The 23,700-nt window shown below is 34.8% G+C and overlaps 1 protein-coding gene across 3 annotated transcripts in view; it reads left to right on the forward strand.

The window, feature by feature from the left end:
• Positions 1 to 23,700, forward strand: part of FSTL5 (follistatin like 5) — a 766,041-nt gene that overhangs the window by 694,448 nt on the left and 47,893 nt on the right. For all 3 annotated transcript variants that reach the window (XM_045464161.1, XM_045464179.1, XM_045464171.1), the window contains exons 14-15: positions 9,854 to 9,961; positions 16,449 to 16,573. In XM_045464161.1, coding sequence (XP_045320117.1) covers positions 9,854 to 9,961; positions 16,449 to 16,573 — 233 coding nt within the window. The remainder of the gene's footprint in view (positions 1 to 9,853; positions 9,962 to 16,448; positions 16,574 to 23,700) is intronic.

Raw genomic sequence — 23,700 nt, forward strand, 5'->3', positions numbered from 1 at the left:
AAGTAGTAAATTCTAAAAACAATGTGGGAAGGAACAAATTAAAGGGAAAATATGTTGGAAACATGTAACTCAAAAAAGAATAAAAAGGAATATTAATTTAAGAGCTTTAAAACAAAACAACACAAAATATTCTGTCCCAACTGGGTTTAGAGGTGAAAGTTGACTTGGTGGCTCTCTTCCTGTTTTATCTACTCTTCCTCCTCTGGGGATAGTCTCTGTATATTCTCATACTTTCTACTATCAAAGACAAATCTTAACCTTCTCTTGATGCATTTTGCCCCACACACCATTTATCAGCCTTATTGCCTCACTTTCTACAGCTGCCTTCTATTTGGAGAACAGTAGGAACCAAGAAAAACGTACCAGATATGTTCCTATTGTAGGAAAAAAAAAATGTAAGAACTTAATATTTGGAGCAAAAAGGCTGAGGCAGTAGAGTGTCATGGGGTTTCCCACACAATTCTGGCAAGGTGTATGATGAAGTTGAATGTTGCCTTTCCATCAATAAAAAGAAATGGTTTTGAATTATAGGGGCTACCGAATACCTCACTGGAAAGAAGGAACGTGAAGTAGCAAGTGTAATGATTTGGGTCATTCTGCAACAATCTGTTCTATAGAAATTTAGACATCACTGTAGTTTTAAAATGAAAATTTCCATACTGAGTACACTCAGTCTAGTATTCTTTCTGATAGAAATACTACTTATTGAAACCTATGGTTGACTGGTTGACTGTAAATATCAACTTAAAATTTTAGATATATACATAAAAGTTTGCTTTCCTTTTAAATATAGAAGTTAGAATCTTCTTTTTTTTAATTTAATTTTATTTATTTTGAGAGAGAGAGAGCATAAGCTGGGGAGGGACAGAGAGGGGGAGAAGGAGAAAGAGAGAGAGAGGGAAAGAGAGAGAGAGAGAGAGAGAGAGAGAGAGAATTCCAATAGGCCCCTTACTGTCAGCACAGAGCCCAAGGTGGAGCTCTATCCCACAAAACATGAGATCATGACCTGAGAAAAATCAAGAGTCGGATGCTTGACTGAGCCACCCAGGGGCCCAAAAATTAGAATTTCCAATTTTTTAATTTGTCTAAGCTCTTTGTTTCAAAACCGTGTGTAATTTCAGCCTGTGAACTCTTTAGATAATGAGTTCCATATGTCTACTACCTTCTGGGTGAAAGAACACATCCTTATATTTGTCTTAACAATACCTTACAGTATGTAAATTTTAGTCTTCAAAAGTACATGCTTAAAGGTGAATTATAAATATCCTAGTGGTTCTATTTTTGTACTTGAAACACTTCATCTCTTAGAATTATAAATTCCCTCAAGGTTTTCCCAATTTGAAAACAACATGATAGATCTTACAGACTTCAATATTGAACCCTCTGTTTTATAAATTAATAACCCAAGTAGTTCAAGTTTTAAAACTACTTAAGGAAAAAAAAAACATTTCTAGCTACTTGAAAGACTAAATTAGGGGCGCCTGGGTGGCGCAGTCGGTTAAGCGGCCGACTTCAGCCAGGTCACGATCTCGCGGTCCGTGAGTTCGAGCCCCGCGTCGGGCTCTGGGCTGATGGCTCGGAGCCTGGAGCCTGTTTCCGATTCTGTGTCTCCCTCTCTCTCTGCCCCTCCCCCGTTCATGCTCTGTCTCTCTCTGTCCCAAAAATAAATAAACGTTGAAAAAAAAAAAAAAAAAAATTTAAAAAAAAAAAAAAAAAAAAGAAAGACTAAATTAAAAAAAAAAAAACACTTTATGATTTAAAGCTGTATTTATATCCAAATACACGGCACACTCAAAGTCAACTGCAAAGCACAAAGCTAATTTTATAAAAAGTAAAGCATCTCTTTCTCATTCTGATCACTTTTCTCAACTTAGCCTAGATTTGAAGTCAGTCTTTTTTGCATCCAAGTAAAGTTATACTTCCTGATTGAGTGCTGTAGCTGTTTATTTCTTTCTTTCAAACCTGAGTATATTATACAGCTAAGAATATTAATTATAACAGAAAGTTAGTTCATCTTCTCCCAAACATGATAAAAAATACCATAGAATTTTCCATAGTGTGGATATATAAATGGAACAGTGAATTCCCAAATCAATCTTAAAAAAACAGAAAAGAGAAGAAAAATAACACTACTCTTATTTAAGTTTAATCTTTCGAGCTTTCTTTTTCAATCTAATTAAAGTAGATCCCTAGTGTTTTACACTGACCTTATCTAAGAAATCATATTTCTGACTTTTACTTTTGCCTGAAAACACCTGCAAAAGGCTGTGTGGATTGGTATTAAATGTGTATTTTAGAATTAAAAATCTAAACATTTTGAGCAGGTTTGTTACATTTTATTATTAAAATGACAAATATTTTCTTGACAACGTTAGATTTTATAAAATCCATGATAAAATATTATCATTGGAGTCTATTTGTTTTCAGTGGATGCAACAATATCATTTGTATCAACAGCTTAAAAAGTAAAAGGTCACAACATTTTAATGGAGTCTATAACGTTGGTGTTGCTTTAAACATCAAATGTGTTTTTATAAGAACACATGAAATTTTTATGAGTGGCATACAGGTGATATTTGGCTGTAAAAGAGATTGACTAGTAACCAACTGACCTCATTTTGTCTTCTGTGGAGCAAAATCAGGTTTTGCTTGGATGCAAAAGTGGCTTGTGACACCTCGGGAGTATTCTTAAGTGTCATCAGCAGTCTCCTCTAGCCATTAGCACATTATCTTGAGAATCGACATCATTAGTTTAAATTAGGTTCACTTAATTAGCCAGCTGCTACTCTCCTTGTCAGACTGATAAACAAGCTGTGCTTCACTGTTCCTGCATGTCAAGACTCAACCTCAAGTTTTGTGTATCTTCGTTGCTATTATCAGTATTTTACCCTTACAAAATAAGCCATCTTTATAGAAGTTGATGCAACTGGCCATGACCAGTATAGCAAGTATTTTAATTTTTTAATGTTTATTTATTTTTGAGAGAGACAGTGAGACTCCGTGCGAGGAGGGGAGGGGCAGAGAGAGGGAGACACAGAGTCTGAAGCAGGCTCCAGGATCTGAGCTGTTAGCACAGAGCTCTTCCTGGGTCTTGAACTCATGAATCATGAGATCATGAACTGAGCTGAAGTGGATGCTTAACTGACTGAGCCAACTAGACGCCCAATATAGCATGTATTTTAGATTTTTTATATTTGCCTCACCCCCTCAAGAAATACTGATAAATTTATATAATGGTAGGTATGTTGGAATTATGAAGGAGTTAAGGTTTGTAGATTGACATAGAGAAAAAACAAAACAAAACCTTATAGTGTAAGTAAATTATATCCTTAAACAATGTTTTAAAATATTAAAGAAAGAAAATTATCAATATCTTTATAAAGGTACAAATAAAACCTTTTTATTATTACATTATATAGTATATTTTAAGAAAGTAATAGGATACTGGGGCGCCTGGGTGGCTCAGTTGGTTGAGCGTCCAACTTCGGCTCAGGTCATGATTTCACGGCTTGTGGGTTCGAGCCCCGCATTGGGCTCTGTGCTGACAGCTCTAAGCCTAGAACCTGCTTCGGATTCTGTGTCTCCCTCTCTCTCTGCCCCTAACCCACTGGCATTCTGTCTCTGTCTCTCTCAAAAATAAATAAACATTATAAAAGAAACAAAAAAAAAGAAAGTAATAGGGTAAGAAGTTAATTGAACATAATATAACACTCTGAAAACGGTACTTATATGGAAAATTAAGAAATATGGATTCTCAGACCTGAATACCTAGATCACTACTATTAATTAGTTATGGTAACAATATATTGTAATTTTTAAGATATTTCTGAAAATGAAAATTTTTGGAAGTAGGATTATGGTTTAATTATCTGAATATCACCAGGCCAAGCAAAGGATACTGTGTGCAGAAAATCATCGTGTTTATTATATGGGAGAAAAAGTTCCAGTCTGCAGTATCAGAACCTTTAATTTAAACAAAGTCTTATGCAGGGCATCTGGGTGGCTCATCTGGTTATGTGTCTGACTTTGGCTCGGGTCATGATTTCTTGGCTCTTGGGTCTGAGCCCTCATCAGGCTATATGCTGACAGCTCAGAGCCTGGAGCTGCTTCAGATTCTGTGTCTCCCTCTCTCTCTGCCCCTCCCTTGCTCATGCTCTGCCTCTCCCTGTCTCTCAAAAATAAATAAACATTAAAAAATTTTTTGAACAAAGTCTCATGGAATCATTCAATAGATTTAACTGCTTCCCTTTGTTCTATTATGGTCAGGATTTCAATGACCTGCTACAAATAAAAATCTCATTTCCATAGGCTTCTCCAGGCAAAGTTTGAAAGCAATTTTCCTAGTAAAATAATATCAGTAATTAAAACAAATTTATACAAAGTAATAAATGAGCATTCTATATAGGTTAGCTGTGAGGTGAAAGATGAATACATATACACTTTTTTTTTCCAATCACATATTCTTGAACATTTGTTATTCAACTTATATCATTTTTTTTTTCTTGGTAAATGGTTAGTAGCTGCAGGAAAAAAAAAAAAAAAAAAACCTATATACACCAATGGTCTCCAAAGTGGAGTGGGTGCAGCATAAAGGAATGAAAATGACAAATTGTGAGAAGGAGATACTAGGATGTCTTTTTTCTTAAAAAAAACATATTACATTTTATAAACATTTAATATACGGAACAATGTGGGAAGCTTGAATTCATCTGTATTTTGAATAGTGATGTAATGCACACTAAACATGACGGCATTTGGAGAGAATGTGGGAGCTTTACAATAAGGAGGGATCAATAGTGGTACTTTAGTTCATTTTTATCTGTACAAAGGGGATAATGATACTGCATACCTCATCACAAAGACTGTTACGAAGATTAAAAGAAATTGTATTTGTAAAACATTTTTAAAAACCTTGTTTATAATAAGCATAGCACAGAGTATAATTGTCTTTCTTAAATAAAAAAATAATAATGATAGTAATAAGTTTTGGAATGTTCCTTAATTTTGCAATTTTGTTTCCCCAATTAAGTAGATTTAGAGGTCCATTAATTGTATGTTGAGTACTGCTATTTACAAGGTATTGTTCTAAGTGCATAGGTGATATTATTGACTTACACAAACACAAACAATCTGCTTTCTTGCAACCTAGAATCCATTGGATGAAAACAAATGAAAGATGGGAATATTAAAATGTATATTGCATAATGTATGCTGAGGTAGTAAGTCCTTTAGAAAAGGTAAAATGGTAGTGCAAGGCCATGTGGGATTGGGCAAGCTAAGGATGAGGGGATGTGCACAAAGTGAAGGCTGCTAACAGTATTAAGCAGGGTGGTCAGACTGGCCTCCCTGAGAAGGCGAGTTCTGAACAAAGGAGGTGTTGAGGAAGCAGACACTGGGCTATCTGTGGATAAGTTCAGGGGAAAAGTCCTCCAAAAGACAGACATGTGGAAAGCATGTTGGATGAATGGCAGGAGACCAAGAGCACCTTGATTGGAGGAGGAGGTGAAGGAGTCAGAGAAAGAAGAGGGAAGTGGCAAGTCAGCTAGGGCCTGGTAGTCATTCGAAGAACTTTTGGCTTTACTCTGAGGGAAAGGAAAAGACACTGTGGTGTTTAGAGCAGATTATTGTCATGATCTGTCTAATGCTTACAAAACAAACAAACAAACAAACAAAAGCATCCTGACAAATCTGTTGAGAAAGTTGGTGAGTATAAAGTTAGATGTTAGAAACCATGTGATGAGGGTCAAGAGGATAGAGTCTCTGTTCTTGTCGGTAGCAGGGGAGATGCTGCAGAGATCAGTATTTAAAAGGCAGATGGAATCCTGTTCCGGAGAATGAGAGGCATGGGAGAGAGAGGGCAAAAAAGGATAACAGAAAATTTACAATCCTTTTCATAAAATGTGGAGAAACATTTAAACTATTTTATAACACTGAAGTTTACAGGTTTAATTATGGAAGAAAAAAATTAAGTACCAAATATAGTGTCTTTCTCTTTTATAAAGGCTAATGGTCTAAACTTACTCAACATTTAAAGTAATTTCCAGAGTATACAAGCAGGTATTTTGTGAAATACAATACAATACATGCAATTTAGTCCTTTCAAAAGTTGACAATATAAGTAAGAAAAATAACAATTTTTTGGCTGAAAATTGGGTATGGCAAGATTAGCCTGAAAATGGTTGTTTGGAAATATTTCTGTCATTGTTACATGAATTTGTTACTGAAAACCATGTAAATGTTCCTTCTGTGAAATGTGTTATATCTGCACACTTGAAATGTTGTAAACATATTTTTATCTCCTAGAGTTAAACATTTTCCAAATAAAGTATGTCAGATGTACTTTTCTTCATTTTGATCCACATATCTTTTTTAGTTCTGGTGAGCTTTTATAACCAAATCCCAAAATAAATTGAAGAGAATTGAATACCAAAACTTTGAAATCCTGAAAGGCAAAATGTTCAAAAATTTGGGAGAGCATTGAGCAGATATTTTTCTAACTCTGAAGCTGTTTTGAAAATTGATTGATATTTTTCTCCTTCAAATATGTATAGCTTAATTTACTTGAAGGCAATTATTCATGGACTGCTTTTTGACGTCTCCTGAAACATATTCTAAGTCTCTGTCTTCCCATATAAAATAGTCTCTGTCTTCCCATTTATAAAAATATTCATACTTAAAAGCTCAATCAAAGTATCACCTCATGCCCCTATCCTTCATCCTGCTTTTTACTCCTTCCCCTGAGCTTTCGTGGCATTTGGTTCTTATTTTTATTTTTTGCCACATCTAGTTATTTTAAGTTCTTTCATCCTCTTGTCTACAAATTCTTTCAGGACAAAGACAGTGTTTATTTACTTTCTCTTCCAGGTCTCAGATTCTTCATTTGCTAAATAAGGGTACTATATCTCTAACTTTAAAATATTATGATGCTAATTGTCATGAAAATACCTCTAGTTAGGTTAGCTTTTCTGATAGTAGTAGTATTTCCATGGCATACCCTAAGTACTTTATATTTACTACCTTACCAAAATATTCAGAACAACCCTTTGAAGTAGGTGTGATTATTGTCTCCGTTTTATCAGAGAGGAAACTGAAACACAGAGAAGCTTAGTAACTTCCCAAGGTACTATTATTTTTCTAACTTAAGTGAAGAGGCTAAAACTTGCAGTTAGCTTCAGAATGCATGCTCAGAAGCATGGGGTACTACTGCCTCTCACTGATTCTTGGCTTCGTTTGCACTGTCTATACAGATAATACTGCATGTATTGGGGTCTGTGGGTTTCCTTCCACCTTCCATAAAAGAAAAAAAACAACAAAACAAAAAACAAAGCCAACAAACAAAAAAAAAAACCCAAAGAATGTTTCCTATACATGAGGCATAAATAGAAGTGCACCATATCCACATACGCACTGTCAGGAATTAAACTATCAGTTAAGAAGGATGATCTTTCATGTGCAAGGAGGTTGCCACATTGGGGGTAAACACAGACTATCAAATCTCAGCTCTTCTGACCACCTGTAGATGACTACTGGTAAGACCGAGTCTCCATTTCTTATCCTGTTTTATGTGGATATTAACATAACCCTTGGACTGAAACTTATAAGAGCTGGCAAAATGGAAATTTTCATTTAAATTGTTCCTTAATATTTAAAGTTATCTAAACATCTTTGATCTTTGTTTAACTGTGTCTTAACAGTTGAAAAACAAAGAGCCTTTTCTTAATGTTGCTTTTGTTGTTGTATTGAACTATTTTATCTTTACATTGTAGATTATTCCATTTTAAGCTGCATGCAAAATAGGGTAACGTTATAATCACACATAGATCAAATTTTACAAATAATACAATATTACGATATGAAAAACAAAAGGATCTTATTGCTTTGTTATTAGCGTAATGATTAATGATGGCACTTTTGCTGTATATGCAATGAAATTGTCAATGAGGATATGAAGAATTTAAATGAAACATCTGGCATTCACTTGATTACAATGAACAAAATATCAGACTATTTCTTAAGTAAAAAAGCCATTTAATTATCCCGAATAACATCAAGTCTAGAGACAGTTATTCTAGGTTTGTGTAGCAACTCAAGGTTGTTACGGAGAATTCAGTCTCGTTTCATTTATCTCTTGCCAAATCCTCCAAGTGTTGCTTGGGTTTTCCTTCTTAAGCTTATTGTTTCATGGCCTCAAAATGACTTTGGAAATTAAAGTTTACTGTTCTCATATGAGAGCATCCAAAGCAGGAAGAAAGAGAAAGTGTGGCACAGTAGCATTCTCAAAAATCATTCATCACATTAATCTTTACCATGTATAAAGGGGAATATTCTATGTGACCACTCTAGCCTCTAGAGAGGCTGGGAATCTTCGCACTTGTGAAAGGGACCCTAAATAAGTGTTATTTTCTCCCCTTCAATATTACTGTAAACAATGGCACCCATTGTAGCATAATGTTTGATTTTTTTTTTTAATGTTCCATATGAAAACTACAAACTACCTTAATTTTTACATGTGTTTCCCATTGTAGATAAGCCTGTCTTGCTGTCTGGATTTTTTTGTGTATATGTGTTCTACCAATTGACTACGTTTGCAGTTTTAATCTTGTATTGTTTCTTCTACTTGGTTTTGTGTAAAAGGGGAATAATAAAGCTGGAATCCCTAAAAAAAAAAAAAAAAAAAAAAAAAAAAAAAAGGGAAGTAGGCTTAAATCTCTGATGCTCACCAAGTGGGCTACCTTCCCTGAGAACATTGATGGCCACCTAATCCCAAAGCAACATAGTGGCTCTGTTAGGAAGAAAGTGACAAGGGCACTAATACAGAAATCTTTAAATAGGTGTTTTTAGAAATTAAATAATTACTGCAGTAATCCAAGAGTATTGAGAATTTTAAATAGATAAAATGCAGAACAAGGTTTTAGAAAATAGTTACTTTGGTAAGACTAAATTGCCAACATGTTAACTAAAGCATGAACCTTCACATGTTCAACCAACAGTAGTTTACCTTTAATCCACTGAGAAGAGGATTGCATTATTAACTAAAAACTGGGAAATTCTCTAGGGATATTGAACAGAGCTTTTGGAAGAAATGCTTTCTATATTGAATAAAGGTAGTTTTATTGAATACAATTTGTTTAATGCTATATGATCAGAAAAAAAATATGTAAGGAAACCACTACAGGAAATTACTTGAAAAAGGTGTTAGCTTGAAATATAAATAGCTTGAAATTAAGGTGAGTGAAATAACTTCCTGGCAGCAATTTGTTTTTTGGAAGTTTTGTTTTAAGTAATTGCTAAATATTATATATATTAGCAGAAAAACACATTTACCACATCAATATGTTAAAATAATGCTTTTACTTCTTTCTGTAGTATTAGATTATTCATTAAGGAAACTAAATTAGGTAATCTGTCATTAGAGTTACAACCATATATCAGATTGCAGGCATTTTAGCATTATAGATGGCGAAATCCCATAACCAGCACTAGAATGAAAAAAAAAAAAAACTAATAGTATAAACATAGTTCTTACGTGTGTTCAACAATTGAATAAAATACACATATTAATCATTTATATACCTTGAGTTTCTAAATAGCTTCTCTACGACACACAATTTGCATAGGTAATGAAGGAACTTAAGACTACATAAAAATATGGGCAAAAAATTATTCAAAAAATATGCTTGGGTAAAGTATCATATTTCCAAATTAATCAAATGAAGGTTTAGAAAATTAGATAATTTGCAACATAAATTTTTAATCTGACATCTAAACTCTTGTGTTCTTTCATAATTTTTGGCATAGTTTTAAATTAATATTTCAGTCTGAAAACATTTTTTTCAACTCTTATTTATTACAGGCAGTAAGCACAGACCCTGTGCCAGTTAAATTACACTACGACAAATCACATGACCAGGTATGGGTGTTAAGCTGGGGTACCATGGAAAAGACTTCTCCAACATTGCAAGTAAGTACATTTCAGTATATTTGAGAAAACAATGATTTTTAAACCTTTAGATATATCACTGGATATTTATAACTATTTAGCAATGATATTCTTCCATCTGAGGACTGTACTTTAATCACATCTAGATCTGCATAGAAAAGGCAGGGGGAGATAATACTCAAGTACTTGTTTGGATTGGAAAATACTGTAGGTCATACTTATCAAAGGTTAGATTTATACGCAAAAATAATGACCGATGATGACAAAACTGATGCCTTTAGGAAGAAAAAAATCATAATTTACCTTTCAGCAATTACCTTCCTCACTCCAATTTGCATGAGATTTCTTTTGTTTCCATCTCTCTTTCAAAACGTGGCATGGAGATAGAGACTAAGAGAGTTGGACAGTCTCAAGACACATCTCCAATTTTTCCAGAAAGATAGTGTGTTATTATCTGAGCACAGACTCGTTTCTAACTGGGGAATAAGTGGTAGAATCTTTGTGGAATTTGCTTACATTTTAAAATTGTTTATACAGAACTTAGTAGAGAAAAAAATATATATTTTGACAATGTCTCTTTGGCACAGTCTTTCAATTTTTGGAGTTACAAGTTTAACAGAAAACTGAGAGGGAATGAGAAAGAACATTTGGCCCTGGAAATGTGTTTTTATCTATTTCTCAAACTGCCTTGATTATAGCACTGCTGTGAAGATTCCTCTTCTTATAAAGTCCTAAATCATTAACTTTGGCCAGTTTTCACTAAGTCTCACATGCAAATTTTTTTTGTTTTGTTGGTTTTTTTTTTTACTTTTTGTCAGTTGTCACTACCAATACTTTAAATGATTCTGAAGTATTTTTAGTTTTACAATATTTAACTTACAAGAGGCAAGTTTACTGAAATGATTTTAAAGGAACTATGAGAATGATGGTTCATTTTATATTTCACTAGAAATATGTGTCATAAGTAACATCTAACATGTAATAGTTATTCAGTTATTTGCTGTAGCAAATGAAATCACCCCAAAATTTGATGTATTAAACAGAATTAAAGAATGACTTAATGGGGCACCTGGGTGGCTCAGTCGGTTAAGCACCCAACTCTGGCTCAGGTCATGATCTTGCAGTTTGTGGGTTTGAGCCTGCTTTGGATCCTGTGCCTCCCTCTCTCTGCCCCTCACCTGCTCATGCTCTGTCTCTTTCTCTCACTCAAAGGGAAATAAACATAAAAAATAATAACAATGACTTATTACTCATAGTTCTGTGGTGCAGCAATCTGGGCAGTTTGTGGGCATGATTAAGAAACACTCAGATGGCTGCACTCATCTGATTACAGTAGCTGGATGGTTCAAAATAGTCTCACTCCCACGTTTGTTATGTGATAGTGGTGATTAGCTGGGTGGCTTGTGTCTCTAGCATGTGCCTGTTCATCCTTTAGACTGGCATCTGGCAACATGGTGGTTCCAGGTTATAAGACAGTGGAAATTGCAAGGCTAATTAAGATCTAGGTCTTAGAATTCACATAAAGTCACTTCTACTACAGCTTATTGATCAAAGCAAGGCATACTCCTTGCCTAGATTCAAGAACATGAAGTAACAAGGCCAATCTTTTGATGGAAAGACTACAGTGTTCATTGTGGACAACTGTTTGACTGATCTATGACAATATGGTAATATCGTCTAGTTATTTGATATTTCACTCTTAAATCTTGACAAGATAAAACAGGCCAATATATATTATTTTTTAAAAAAACATTCTTATGAATTATTTTAATTCTATTACCTTAAAAATAAAATAAACACAGCTTATAAAAGTTAATTTTTTTCTTTTAAAGCAGTATATATTTTCTTTTTTAATTTATTTTTATACTTTCTTTAAAACTTATTTATTAATTTTGAGAGTGGGAGAGAAAGATAGTAAGTGGAGGAGGGCAGAGAGAAAGGGAGGACAGAGGATCCAAAGTGGGCTCTGTGCTCACAGCAGAGAGCTTGATGTGGGGCTCCAATTCATGAACCATGAGATCATGACCTGAGCCAAAGTCAGACACTTAACCAACTGAGCCACCCAGGCACCCTACAAGCTGTATATTTTCATTCTACTATATTCTTTAGAACTGATTTCTTTCCCTCCCTATTGGTATTTGCTACTTGGATAGATTAATGTTGCAATCCTCAGTGTTGCAATCCTTCCATAAGGCACTTTAGGCAAACTCCTTTAATATCATACAGAAAGGGGGGAAAAGGTTTTATAAAGGTGTTAAGTAACTTCCCACACATTATCCAGCCCTTAAAAAATGGGTTCTTTTTCTCTGGATGTCTAATAAAAAATATGCTAGTAAGATTTAATGATTTTTTTAAGTACTTGCTGGATGGAGGGAAAGGTAAGTTCCACACCTGAAAATATAATACAATATGTAAGAATTCAGAAGTACTATTGAAATAGTACATACCATAAGATTTATTTGCATGAAGTAAAATTTACACACATGCACATACATCTATATAAATCTGTGATAGATTAGATAGATTGATAGACAGGCTGACAGGAAACACAGAGTCTCTGGATCATAGAACAGACCATTTCTTACTCAAGGAGCATATTTGTGTTAATTCTCCAACCCCATTCCCATGGGGTGATGCCATGAGAGATTAATATTACCCTGCCTCAGCACAGTTGCACTAACAAGAGAAGGACCCTGCAATTATGTGTCTCCAAGTTTTTTTTTAAGACTGCTGGCACAATAACCCATCCTCTCCTGTGAAAGATAGACATTATTATTACTCTGGGATGCAAATCTTATCAGGACGGTGCCCTGGAATGTCAGTAAGGCTCAAAGGAGTTAAGTCTCTACCTCTCTCTGGAGCAATACACCACCTTTAGCTTCCAAGGCCTTTTTGCTACCCTGTCATCCTTTAACCGACTCTGCCAGTGCCCTCTGCTCAGAAAGACTTGACTCAGCAGAAATGTCAACAGATTAGTGGTTAATTGTCTTCCAACAAGATTATCAGGAAACATCTGCAAAGGAAATGGGATTTAAGATTTGTTTCAAAGGGGAAGAGACTTACCTTTGGAGAAACTGAATTCACCAAACCAAAAATATGGGCAAGGTCTGATTTTTGCTAGATTGTTCCTGTGGCATGTTGAAAGATTAGACTAGAACTAGAGGTATTGATGTCAGGTTGTGATGGCTAGGCAATAACTTTTTGCCCTAATGCAATATATCTTATAATAGTGGCCACTGAAAGCTTGAAGGTGCGAAAGCATTTTTATCAAAGATCTGAAACTCATATATATACTTATACTTTGTGTTTTCATTTGACTATAATTAAATCTATACAACTTTACCAATTATGGAAGCAAAACATATTTTCTGTGATATTTATAATTAATTAATAACAACTAATAAATTTCATAACTATAGGTACATAAGACTGTGGTTTTCCAATTAGTATTCTCAGATGAATTATCAAAGATTTATTATCGTTATTTTTTTATTTTTTATTATTTTTTAAAAATTTTTTAATGTTTATTTATTTTTGAGAGAGACAGAGACAGAGACAGAGACAGAGCGTGAGCAGGGGAGGGGCAGAGAGAGAGGGAGACAGAATCTGAAGCAGGCTCCAGGCTCTGTGCTGTCAGCACAGAACCTGATGTGGGGCTCGAACTCATGACCTGAGCCAAAGACGGACGCTTAACCGACTGAGCCACCCAGGCGCCCATCATTATTTTTTTTTTTTAAAAGGAAACTATGCCTTACGAAAATTTAGGAAATGCTGTTCTGAAAGTCATGAGTCTGTCATCTACACAGATTTACAATCCATATGTTATCTTTTCAAATGCACAATAATTAGAGAGGAAATGTCCCCAGGAAACAACTTGGAATAAAGTCTTTACGTCTTGGGGCGCCTGGGTGGCGCAGTCGGTTGAGCGTCCGACTTCAGCCAGGTCACGATCTCGCGGTCCGTGAGTTCGAGCCCCGCGTCGGGCTCTGGGCTGATGGCTCGGAGCCTGGAGCCTGTTTCCGATTCTGTGTCTCCCTCTCTCTCTGCCCCTCCCCTGTTCATGCTCTCTCTCTGTCCCAAAAATAAATAAACGTTGAAAAAAAAATTAAAAAAAAAAAAGTCTTTACGTCTTGCTATTGGCCAGGAAGTAGGCTCCAGCCAGATGGGGTGACAGTCGGAGTTGGCAGCTGTAGGTTATTACAGATAGAGAAACAAGCAGCAGGATGCCATTAGGAATGAGCCAAGGATTGTCCCAAGATCTGGCCTGTTGATTAAGGTGCATTGTGGGTCAATTTGTGTGTTCTGGCAGTTAGTCAGCTCAGTCCTAATATCTGGTAATCCACCTCTTCCCATTCAATTGCAGCAATGAGAAGGATCTAGAACCATCAGGAAACAAAGTCCAGACTAAGAACTAGGGAAAAGTTAGTTAACATACAGTATAGTCTTCTTGGCTTCAGGAGTAGAACCCAGTGATTCATTTCTTACATATAATACCCAGTGCTCATCTTGAAGAGCACCCCCCTTAATGCCTATCACCCATTTAACCCACCCCACCACCCCACTATCCCTTCAACCCTCAGTTTGTTCTCTATATTTAAGAGTGTCTTATGGTTTTGAGGATGTAGGGAAAGGGGAACCTTATTGCACTGTTGGTGGGAATGCAAACTGGTGCAGCCACTCTGGAAAACAGTATGGACATTCCTCAAAAACTTAAAAAGAGAACTACTGTACATCCAGCATTTGCACTACCAGAAATTTATCCAAAGGATAGAAAAAAGCTGATTTGAAGGGGCACATGCACCCTAATGTTTACAGAAGTGCTATCAACAGTAGGCAAATTATGGAAAAAGTCCAATGTCCATCAACTGATGATGAATGGTTAAGATGATGTGTCATATGTATATGTATATGTATATATATATATATATATATATATATATATATATATATAATGGAATATTACTCAGCAATCAAAAAAATGAAATCTTACCATTTGTAACAATGTGGATGGAACTGGAGAGCATTATGCTGAACACAGAGGGAGGCACTGTATTTTTACAACCTAGGACTATGCCAAACACAAATGAGATGCTCAGTTATGCTTCATTGGCATAAAATAATTTTCATCAGTAATGTTGGGATACATTATAGTGTTGTTTGACTATTAAATTATGTGATGCCTGTAAACTGCTTAGAACACATACTGGTATATAGCAAGCTCTCCATAAATGTTATTATTGCTGCGATCAGCCTGAAGAAATGAAGAAATGAAGAAAACTTAGTTTTTCAGAGAAAAAAAATCAAAAGTGCTATTTGCTTTTGCCATATAAACCAAAGGAAAAGACTCAGTTTTAAGGGGGGAAAGTCTACTTAACTTAGGAGAGTCAGTCAATAGTTTAAGAAGTTTAATTTGGTGGCCATATGTAGAAAGGATTTAAAAGGGGAGAAATAAAGGCAGAAAGTGCTTTAAAAGGCTAACACAGAGCAATGATTGTCCAGCAGGAACAGGAAAACATATGGAGGTGTGAGAAATCTGAAGAAACAACTGATAGAATTTGGTGCATAATGGGATATAAGGAACAAAAGAGTTTAAATGTAGTCATCTTTTCTTGAATGGACTATAAAAGTTTTAAAAACCAATTAACAATGAATAAAAAGAGGAAAAGTCTTTGATAAAAACTTACTTGAACCTGTTATTTTCAATGTATAGGAGGAAAAAGTTAAATATAATTTCATCTATTCTACGTTATTAAGTGCTAAAATATTATGTATGATTTGTTTTAGAGTTTTCAGTTTTATTTCCAGCTCTGTTCTATATTAAAAGTTTTCTGGGGGCGCCTGGGTGGCGCAGTCGGTTAAGCGTCCGACTTCAGCCAGGTCACGATCTCCCGGTCCGTGAGTTCCAGCCCCGCGTCAGTCTCTGGGCTGATGGCTCAGAGCCTGGAGCCTGTTTCCGATTCTGTGTCTCCCTCTCTCTCTGCCCCTCCCCCGTTCATGCTCTGTCTCTCTCTGTCCCCAATAAATAAATAAATAAATAAATAAATGTTGAAAAAAAAAAAGTTTTCTGTTCATCAGTTATACCTTAACAAAACTGAAGAAAGGAAGGAAGGAAGGAAGGAAGGAAGGAAGGAAGGAAGGAAGGAAAGAAGGAAGGAAGGAAAGCTAATAATCTCATTTACATCATATGTATGCTTGTTTTTATTTTTCTCATTATAGCAAGGTTAACATGTTTATAACACAGAAGTTGTTTATAATAATTTTATAATTTAAGCAGAAATTATTCAAGACAAATCTTTTTCTGTTTTTTTCTTTATAAAAACAAATTTCTATGTTAAAAATAAGCAAACAATTATAAAATTCCAATTTGCTTAATGATGTACTAATTTTCAGGATGGCAATAAAGAATCTAAGAAACAACTGCTGATTTGTTTCATCTCTAAATAAAGTTAACACTGATACTATTAAGGGAATGCACTGCCAATGTCTAACCATGGCGTGTTCTGTTTAGGTAATAACCCTGGCCAGTGGGAATGTTCCCCACCACACTATTCACACCCAGCCTGTGGGAAAGCAGTTTGACCGAGTGGATGATTTTTTTATCCCCATGACAACACTCATCATCACACATATGAGGTAAGTGCTAAAATGAATGATCAATTTTTGGAATCCTCTTAATTTAGACAGGAAGCCGTGGGAAATCATAAAAACTAAAACACATTTCTGTTATACAACAAATACACACATGATTTACCTTGTCTCATCTACTTGATGAAATTTTATTTACCAACATTAGTAATGAGTTTCCTGTCATGAATTTCTTTGTATGCCTAATAAGGAAGTGAATTTTAAAAGATCAGTTGCATTTTAAAATCAATTTTACAGTTAATATTTTTGCAAGCTGTCATTAGAGTCTTCTTATTAGGCTTTTACAAAATGCTGACATTTGAACTCAGCATGATGAAAGAACCACTCTTCTAGAAATCTATTCAATATATTATAATGACATTCTTACACCACGTCTATATGGAAATTACTATAAAAATGTCCATTAGAAATTAATATAAAACTGTATTGGGAAGTATACAGTAAGTTTAAATAAAATGTTTGAGGTCTACCCTTTGAGAAATACGTTATTGTGCTCCATCTTTGTGTGTACTTACAAGAGGAGGAAAAGTATTAACTTCGAATGACGTCACTCCAAAGTTCCATAGAAGTGGCTTAAATGCTGGATAATATCACAATTTCAGGTACTGTGTATCTTGATAATCTATTTGGAAAAATTTTAAAGTATTGCTTCGCAATGTTAGTGAATTTGAACCTAACTAATACGTTCTGTTTCTCAAGTGAATGAGGTGGAAATGCTCCAGATATGTTATATGAGTCATTATTGATTCTTGTGTATATTTCTTTTGTATTAAATTGGAAATTATCTTATCTAAGAATTGGAGCTGTAAGAATTATAAAGATTATGAAATTCAACTTTCATGAGGGAAAAAAGGGGGATTAATAAATCAGACTTGTGGCTCATAGTCAGACATTACATATAAACTGTCATTTGCACAGTCAAGTATGTTTTCAAAGAGGTTAGCATATTTTTCAAGCAATTGACCATTACTTTCAGAGTGTCTATTATGTACTCAGCAATAAAGTGATTAAAAAATGTAATGGCCTGTCACAATTATTGCATGTTTTATGGAAAATAAGTAGAACTTGTTGAAAATGCAGCATATTTTAAAATTGTTTGTATCAAAGTCATAATTTTTACATTTGACGATAAGCACTGTAATAGTTCAGATACAGAAGAAATCAGCATATTAACCAAAAATGGTACCACTTGAGATGGTACCTAAAAATATTTTTATACACTTGATAAGGATACAACTTCATTTAATTGGCAGTGAGTGTTATGAGTAACAACTATTCCTTTTTTATTTTCAAGTTATTGATGAATTATCACTAATCAATAATTTAATAGATAAAACTTGCTTTTATTTACCCCATTTCCTATTATGCATTACTGTATTTAATACACTATTCTGAAATTTGCTTTTTTTTCCCAAATGCACTAAAGATGGAATTATTTGCAGCAAATTTTCTGTGTCTATAACACTAATCAGGTTAATAGTGTACAGTTCGGGGGTATTTCTTTTCCCCTGCAACCAGTAAATTATTTCATTATGGTAAGATACCTACCAGGCCAAGAGTTTAACTTTGTCTAAATGCTGTAAGTGCTATGTGTTATTTCTGGGGTTGTATTTATAATTGACATTCAAGACTGCATTGCACAATTATAGAATTGATACATATGCAGTCAGAACATAACATCTCTTTAGGGTCTTACAACATAGGTAGAGATGGAGCTAATAATTAGAGGAGCATCCTAATACTATGAACACATATAAGGCAAAATTTTATTTGGGTTATTTCTATATATTATGAGAAACGCTGGAAAGTGTGCTTGAGGATATTTTAAATCTTTTTCCTTTTAGGGATGCATAGTGAAATGCAAGAGTATTTTGCTTTATTTATACTAAATTACAATCCTACTTGCATATGGAGTCCCATTTTAATGAATGCAGATGGTCAAATTTTCTACTGCAACTATTCTACTCTTCTCACTATTCCTATTACTAAAGTGAAGAGTAAGAGTAAAATTTAGCATACATTTCCAAAATCAAAACATTAAACATAAACTATTTTTAACATAATGAGAATTTTTTTTTACATTAGGAAAATCTGACGGATAGACACGATCTTTTCTTCTACCAATTTCATGTAACATATTTTTTCTAATCAAATTTGGCATGTGTTTAAATATGTGTTGCAAAGATTGATCTTTTTATAAATTGTGTTTTTTGGAATTTGAAACTATTTTCTGACTGTTTTGCTTGGTATATATTTCCAGGCTATGCAGAAGGTCTGACCCATAATATGTGTTGGATTAATATGAGTTTCCTTCCTCTGACCCCTCATCACATTAATCTAATTTTCTCTCAGATTGCTACACTCTCACTACAAATAATGTATATCTCCAATGTCTGAAAAGCTCTTGGACAAGTGTCAGGATTTTATATTCTAAGTGCCTAAAAACTGGTAGGGTCCTAATTCACATATCTCATAAGAATGGGAATAAAGAAGAAAATACTACACTATCTCCTAAACCAGAATTTGTACAGTTTTGAGGGAATTATATAGCAATGAGGGAACTGTATTTCTTATGTACTGGATTTCTCAACATCTAACATGATATCAGAGATGCAACAAATACAGCATTAAGAGCACATGAATTCTGTAGAAGTAGTAATAAGTACTTAGTTTCTTCTCAGATAGATTTAAACCTGAATGTCCAGCAACATCATTTGCCATTGGCTATTGTGACCTTAGCTAGTTTACTTCATTTCTTTCTAAGGACTGGAATGAAATAATGTTTAAGTATTAGGTTGCCCATAATCATCTTTCAGACTACTCTACTCGTAATTTACATTGGTGCAGGGGCTCCCTTGCGAATACTTTAAATTTTGCTAAAAGTCTCTATTTTTTCCCTGCTTGGCTTCTTCTCATTTTGTTCTCCTTTTATTTATTCTTTTTCTTTTTTTAGTGTCTATAATTCTCAAGCTTGTTTAATCTAGTGTATAAAGTAAATCAAGACTGAGGAATTTAAGAGAACCAAAATTACTTAATCAATCTATATTAAAAAATAAACTTGTAGTTTAAAATATAATCAGTCAGTGTGCCTGGGTGGCTCAGTTGGTTAAGCGTCCAACTCTTGGTTTTGGCTAAGGTCGTGATCTTGCGATTTCGTGGGTTCAAGACCCATGTTGGGCTCTGTGCTGGCAGTGTGGAGCCTGCTTGGGATTTTCTCTCTCCCTCTCTCTGTCTCTGCTCCTTCCCCACTGGTGCTGTCTCTGTCTCTCTCAAAATAAATAAATAAACTTAATAAAAATTTAAAAAAAATTCAGTCTTCACAAAATTTAGGAAGATGTTCACTTTTTAAAACAGCTTAATATTCTCAGTACTTTAAAAGTCCTTGAGATTCTAATTTATTTTCTCCCTTTTAACATAAATATAGTTGACATACAATGTTATATTAGTTTCAAGTGTACAGCATACTGATTTGACAATTGTCTGTGTTATAAAGTACCCACCATGGTAAGTGTAGTTACCATCTGTCACCATACATAAATATTACAATGTTATTGACCATATTCTCTGTTTGTACTTCTAAGTCCCCTTCACCTATTTCACTCATCCTGCTTTCTTGCCCCTCCCTCAAAACCACCAGTTTGCTATTTGTATTTATGATTCTGTTTTTGTTTGTTTGTTCACTTATTTTGCTTTTTAGATTCTATATATTAGTGAAATCATTTGATATTTGTCCTTGTCTGTCTTATTTCACTTAACATAATACCCTCTAGGTCCATCCATGTTGTTGTGAAAAACGTCATTTGTTTTTATGGCAGAGTAATATTCCAATGTGTGTGTGTGTGTGTGTGTGTGTACATATGTTTCACATTTTCTTCACCCATTTTGAATGGCCTGAGGAATTTTCATTTCAAAAAACTAATTTCCATTTTATTTTATTTTTTTTTCAACGTTTATTTATTTTTGGGACAGAGAGAGACAGAGCATGAATGGGGGAGGGGCAGAGAAGGAGGGAGACACAGAATCGGAAACAGGCTCCAGGCTCTGAGCCATCAGCCCAGAGCCCGACGCCGGGCTCGAACTCACTGACCGCGAGATCGTGACCTGGCTGAAGTCAGACGCCCAACCGACTGCGCCACCCAGGCGCCCCTAATTTCCATTTTAAAAATATCTGAGAAGGAAGGCCTGGTTCCATCTACTTATTCAGTTTCTCAGCTGAATTCCTTCCCATTCCTTGAGAGACACAGCCTAGGCCACATATAGTTATTCTAAATTTATCTTATAGAGTGACACTTTATTCGAGAAAAATCCCCTTTAGTTTTATGTATTCCTTTTTTCTCTGTAGAAATCAGAAGGGTACCTGAGTCCTAGGCCAGGGATAAAACAGATACATCAATGCCATGCTATCTTTGATCTAAATCAAAATGGTCTTTAAACTGTTGACTTCTGTTTACTGGACCAAGCTTGTGTCCTTGCCTTCCACTTTCTTGAATATGAGTGCTTATCCAGAAGATAATAAAGAACTCCAGACCAGCGTGCAGCCATTCTTTAAGATATGCATATGTGAGCCCCAGTTGTGAATTCAGTTTATTTTAATGAAACTAAACTTCCAGGAAGATGAGAGAAGGTGTATTATAATCGTGTTTCCCCAAAGTTCCAACTACTTACTCAACTTCTGAAAGGGATTGACTCAATACCTATTGACTGAAAGTTTGTTTTTAAAATGTTATTAAAATTCTAGCATAGATATTTTTAATACATTTGAGTGTGAGTTGGTCAATATCCCCCCCTCCAACTGTTCAGGGAATTTAAATTCCCTGAAAAAAGAAAAAAGAAAAAAGTTTTCTTTTTTAATCAAAAGTGCTCTACAAATGTAAAGGAAAATATTTCATTATTGTACTCATAACTTGTACCCAAAGAGCTGAGTTATTATAATATCATTAAATGCAAATAAATATATTTGAACGATATTGTAGTTCTACTCTTAATATTTTTATGATTTGGCTAATGCATGGGAGATTTTATAATTTTTGTACTGATTTTTTAAATTAGTCAGAGATTAAAAAGTGATTTAAAACCAAGTTTTTTTTCCCCCAGAAAAATGATTGTATTACAATGGTTGTATTAACTTCAAAGCAACTAAAATTCATAAAGAATGAACATTTACATAATTTATATTGTTTAATTTTTGGTACCATTCTGAAGAGAAAAGAATTTAATGTCAATTTTGTGTTGTAGTATGTGTAAAGATTACAACTTACTGTGCAAGTTTTACTCTAATAAGTATAGAAAACAAAAAACACAGGTTTGGCAGTGATTTATCAAATTATCATATGTTTTTTTTTCAATTTTCCCTGTAAAGATTCAACGGGTGAGCAGAATTGAAAAAATAAGAGGAGTAGCTAATGAGGTGGAAGATATCCAAGCAATGAGTGACAAAATAATTCCATGGAACTCCCCCTGCCTTTTGAAAGTTCTTCCATAATTTTTCCAAAGAATGATTTATTCTTGGTAGAGCGGTGACTAAAGAGAAAATTACATAGGGGCCAAGGTGGCTCAGAGCAAGGAAACTTGATAAAGCTTAGTGCAAGATACCTAGAAGGCCAGCAGCTACAACAAATGCAGGAATTAGCAGAAGTCTTTCTGAGAGCCTTTGACTTGTCATGAATAAAAGTAATTGGAAGATAAGGAAGAAGGTAACAGCTAGATCGTTTCACCTCCATTAAAGGGGCACAACATTTAGGGCTCTAAGAAATTCTTTAAAATTTTCCCTGACTAAAATAATACCTTTGATACAATTTAAAATAGGTGCCACATTGAGATGCCTGGATGGCTCAGGCGGTTAAGCGTCTGACTTAGGCTCAGGTCACGGTCTCACAGCTCTTGGGTTCCAGCCCCACATTGGACTCTGTGCTGATAGCATGGAGCCTGTCAAGTTCCATGTCTCCCTCTCTTTCTATCCCTCCCCTGCTCATGATATCTCTCTCTCTCAAATAAATAAACATTAAAAAATTTAAAATAGGTGCTACATGAAGGAAAAAATGTGTATTTACAGCCTAACCCTTATAGGTCTACAAATCACGTGTCTTCCATCTCTTGTCCTCTCTGAAGTTATGACTGCATCTACAGACAAGTTTAATACCATCTAGTTCAACTGGCACACAGGAGACTTACAGTAAATACAAGAAGGAAGTCATTTCTAGACTCTGTGCTACTTCAGGAGTAGTCCTACAGTAGAAAGGGGAGATAGCAACTTCGATGATGCTGTTTGAGATGCTTCGAAAGAAAGGCTTGCCTAACCTTAACATCACCCTCAACAACACCACCATTTGATTATATTGCCTAGAATTTCGAACTCTGTTTCTCCTGTTTCTTTGGGTTATATTTCTCTAGAAATTTACCTTTAAAGTGCTTCTACTTCTTGAGAGGAAAATGGAGTTGTTGGGAAATTTGATAATCTTTCTTACTAGCATTTTACTTTATGGGTTGATTGGTTGATTATGTAGTTTCTTAAAATTAATGTTTGAACTCAGGAGGGCGTGTGTGTGTGTGTGTGTGTTGTGTGTGTTATTTCAATGATTACATTGATAAGCAATAAGATGAATAGAGTATATATAATAGAGACCTTAAAAGCAATAACACTTGAAAATGCCAATTTCCACATTTTTCTCTTCCTCTGGACCTGACCTACCAAACAAAACAAAACAAACAAACAAACAAATAATGTTCCAAAAGTTTCCTTATAAAACTCCTTCCTTCCTTACCACATACTCCAAGATGATGTCAGTGTTGAATAAATATCTCAAACTGGATAATTCCATGGTTAGTGGACTTCAGTGTTACTCTTCAATTTTGGTGGGCTGGAAAGGAAAGGGTAGTTGGAGGTACTGTTTTAGGACCCTCAAAAGTCGAATGAGTATGAAGAGTGTAATGTAAGAGGGTTGCAGTCAAATGTGGAAAAGAGGCTCAGTGCTTATCCAGTTTCGGATCAGTCATAATTCCTGCACAGCCAATGGCTATGGCTCCACTGCAAGAGATGAAGAAAACTGAAATAACATGTAACGGGCACTATTCTGTGAGTCTGGAGAGAGGTCTATAGCACTCCTTTTCTGTTATAA

The sequence above is a fragment of the Leopardus geoffroyi genome, chromosome B1, assembly GCF_018350155.1.
Source record: "Leopardus geoffroyi isolate Oge1 chromosome B1, O.geoffroyi_Oge1_pat1.0, whole genome shotgun sequence".
Lineage (NCBI taxonomy): Eukaryota > Metazoa > Chordata > Mammalia > Carnivora > Felidae > Leopardus > Leopardus geoffroyi.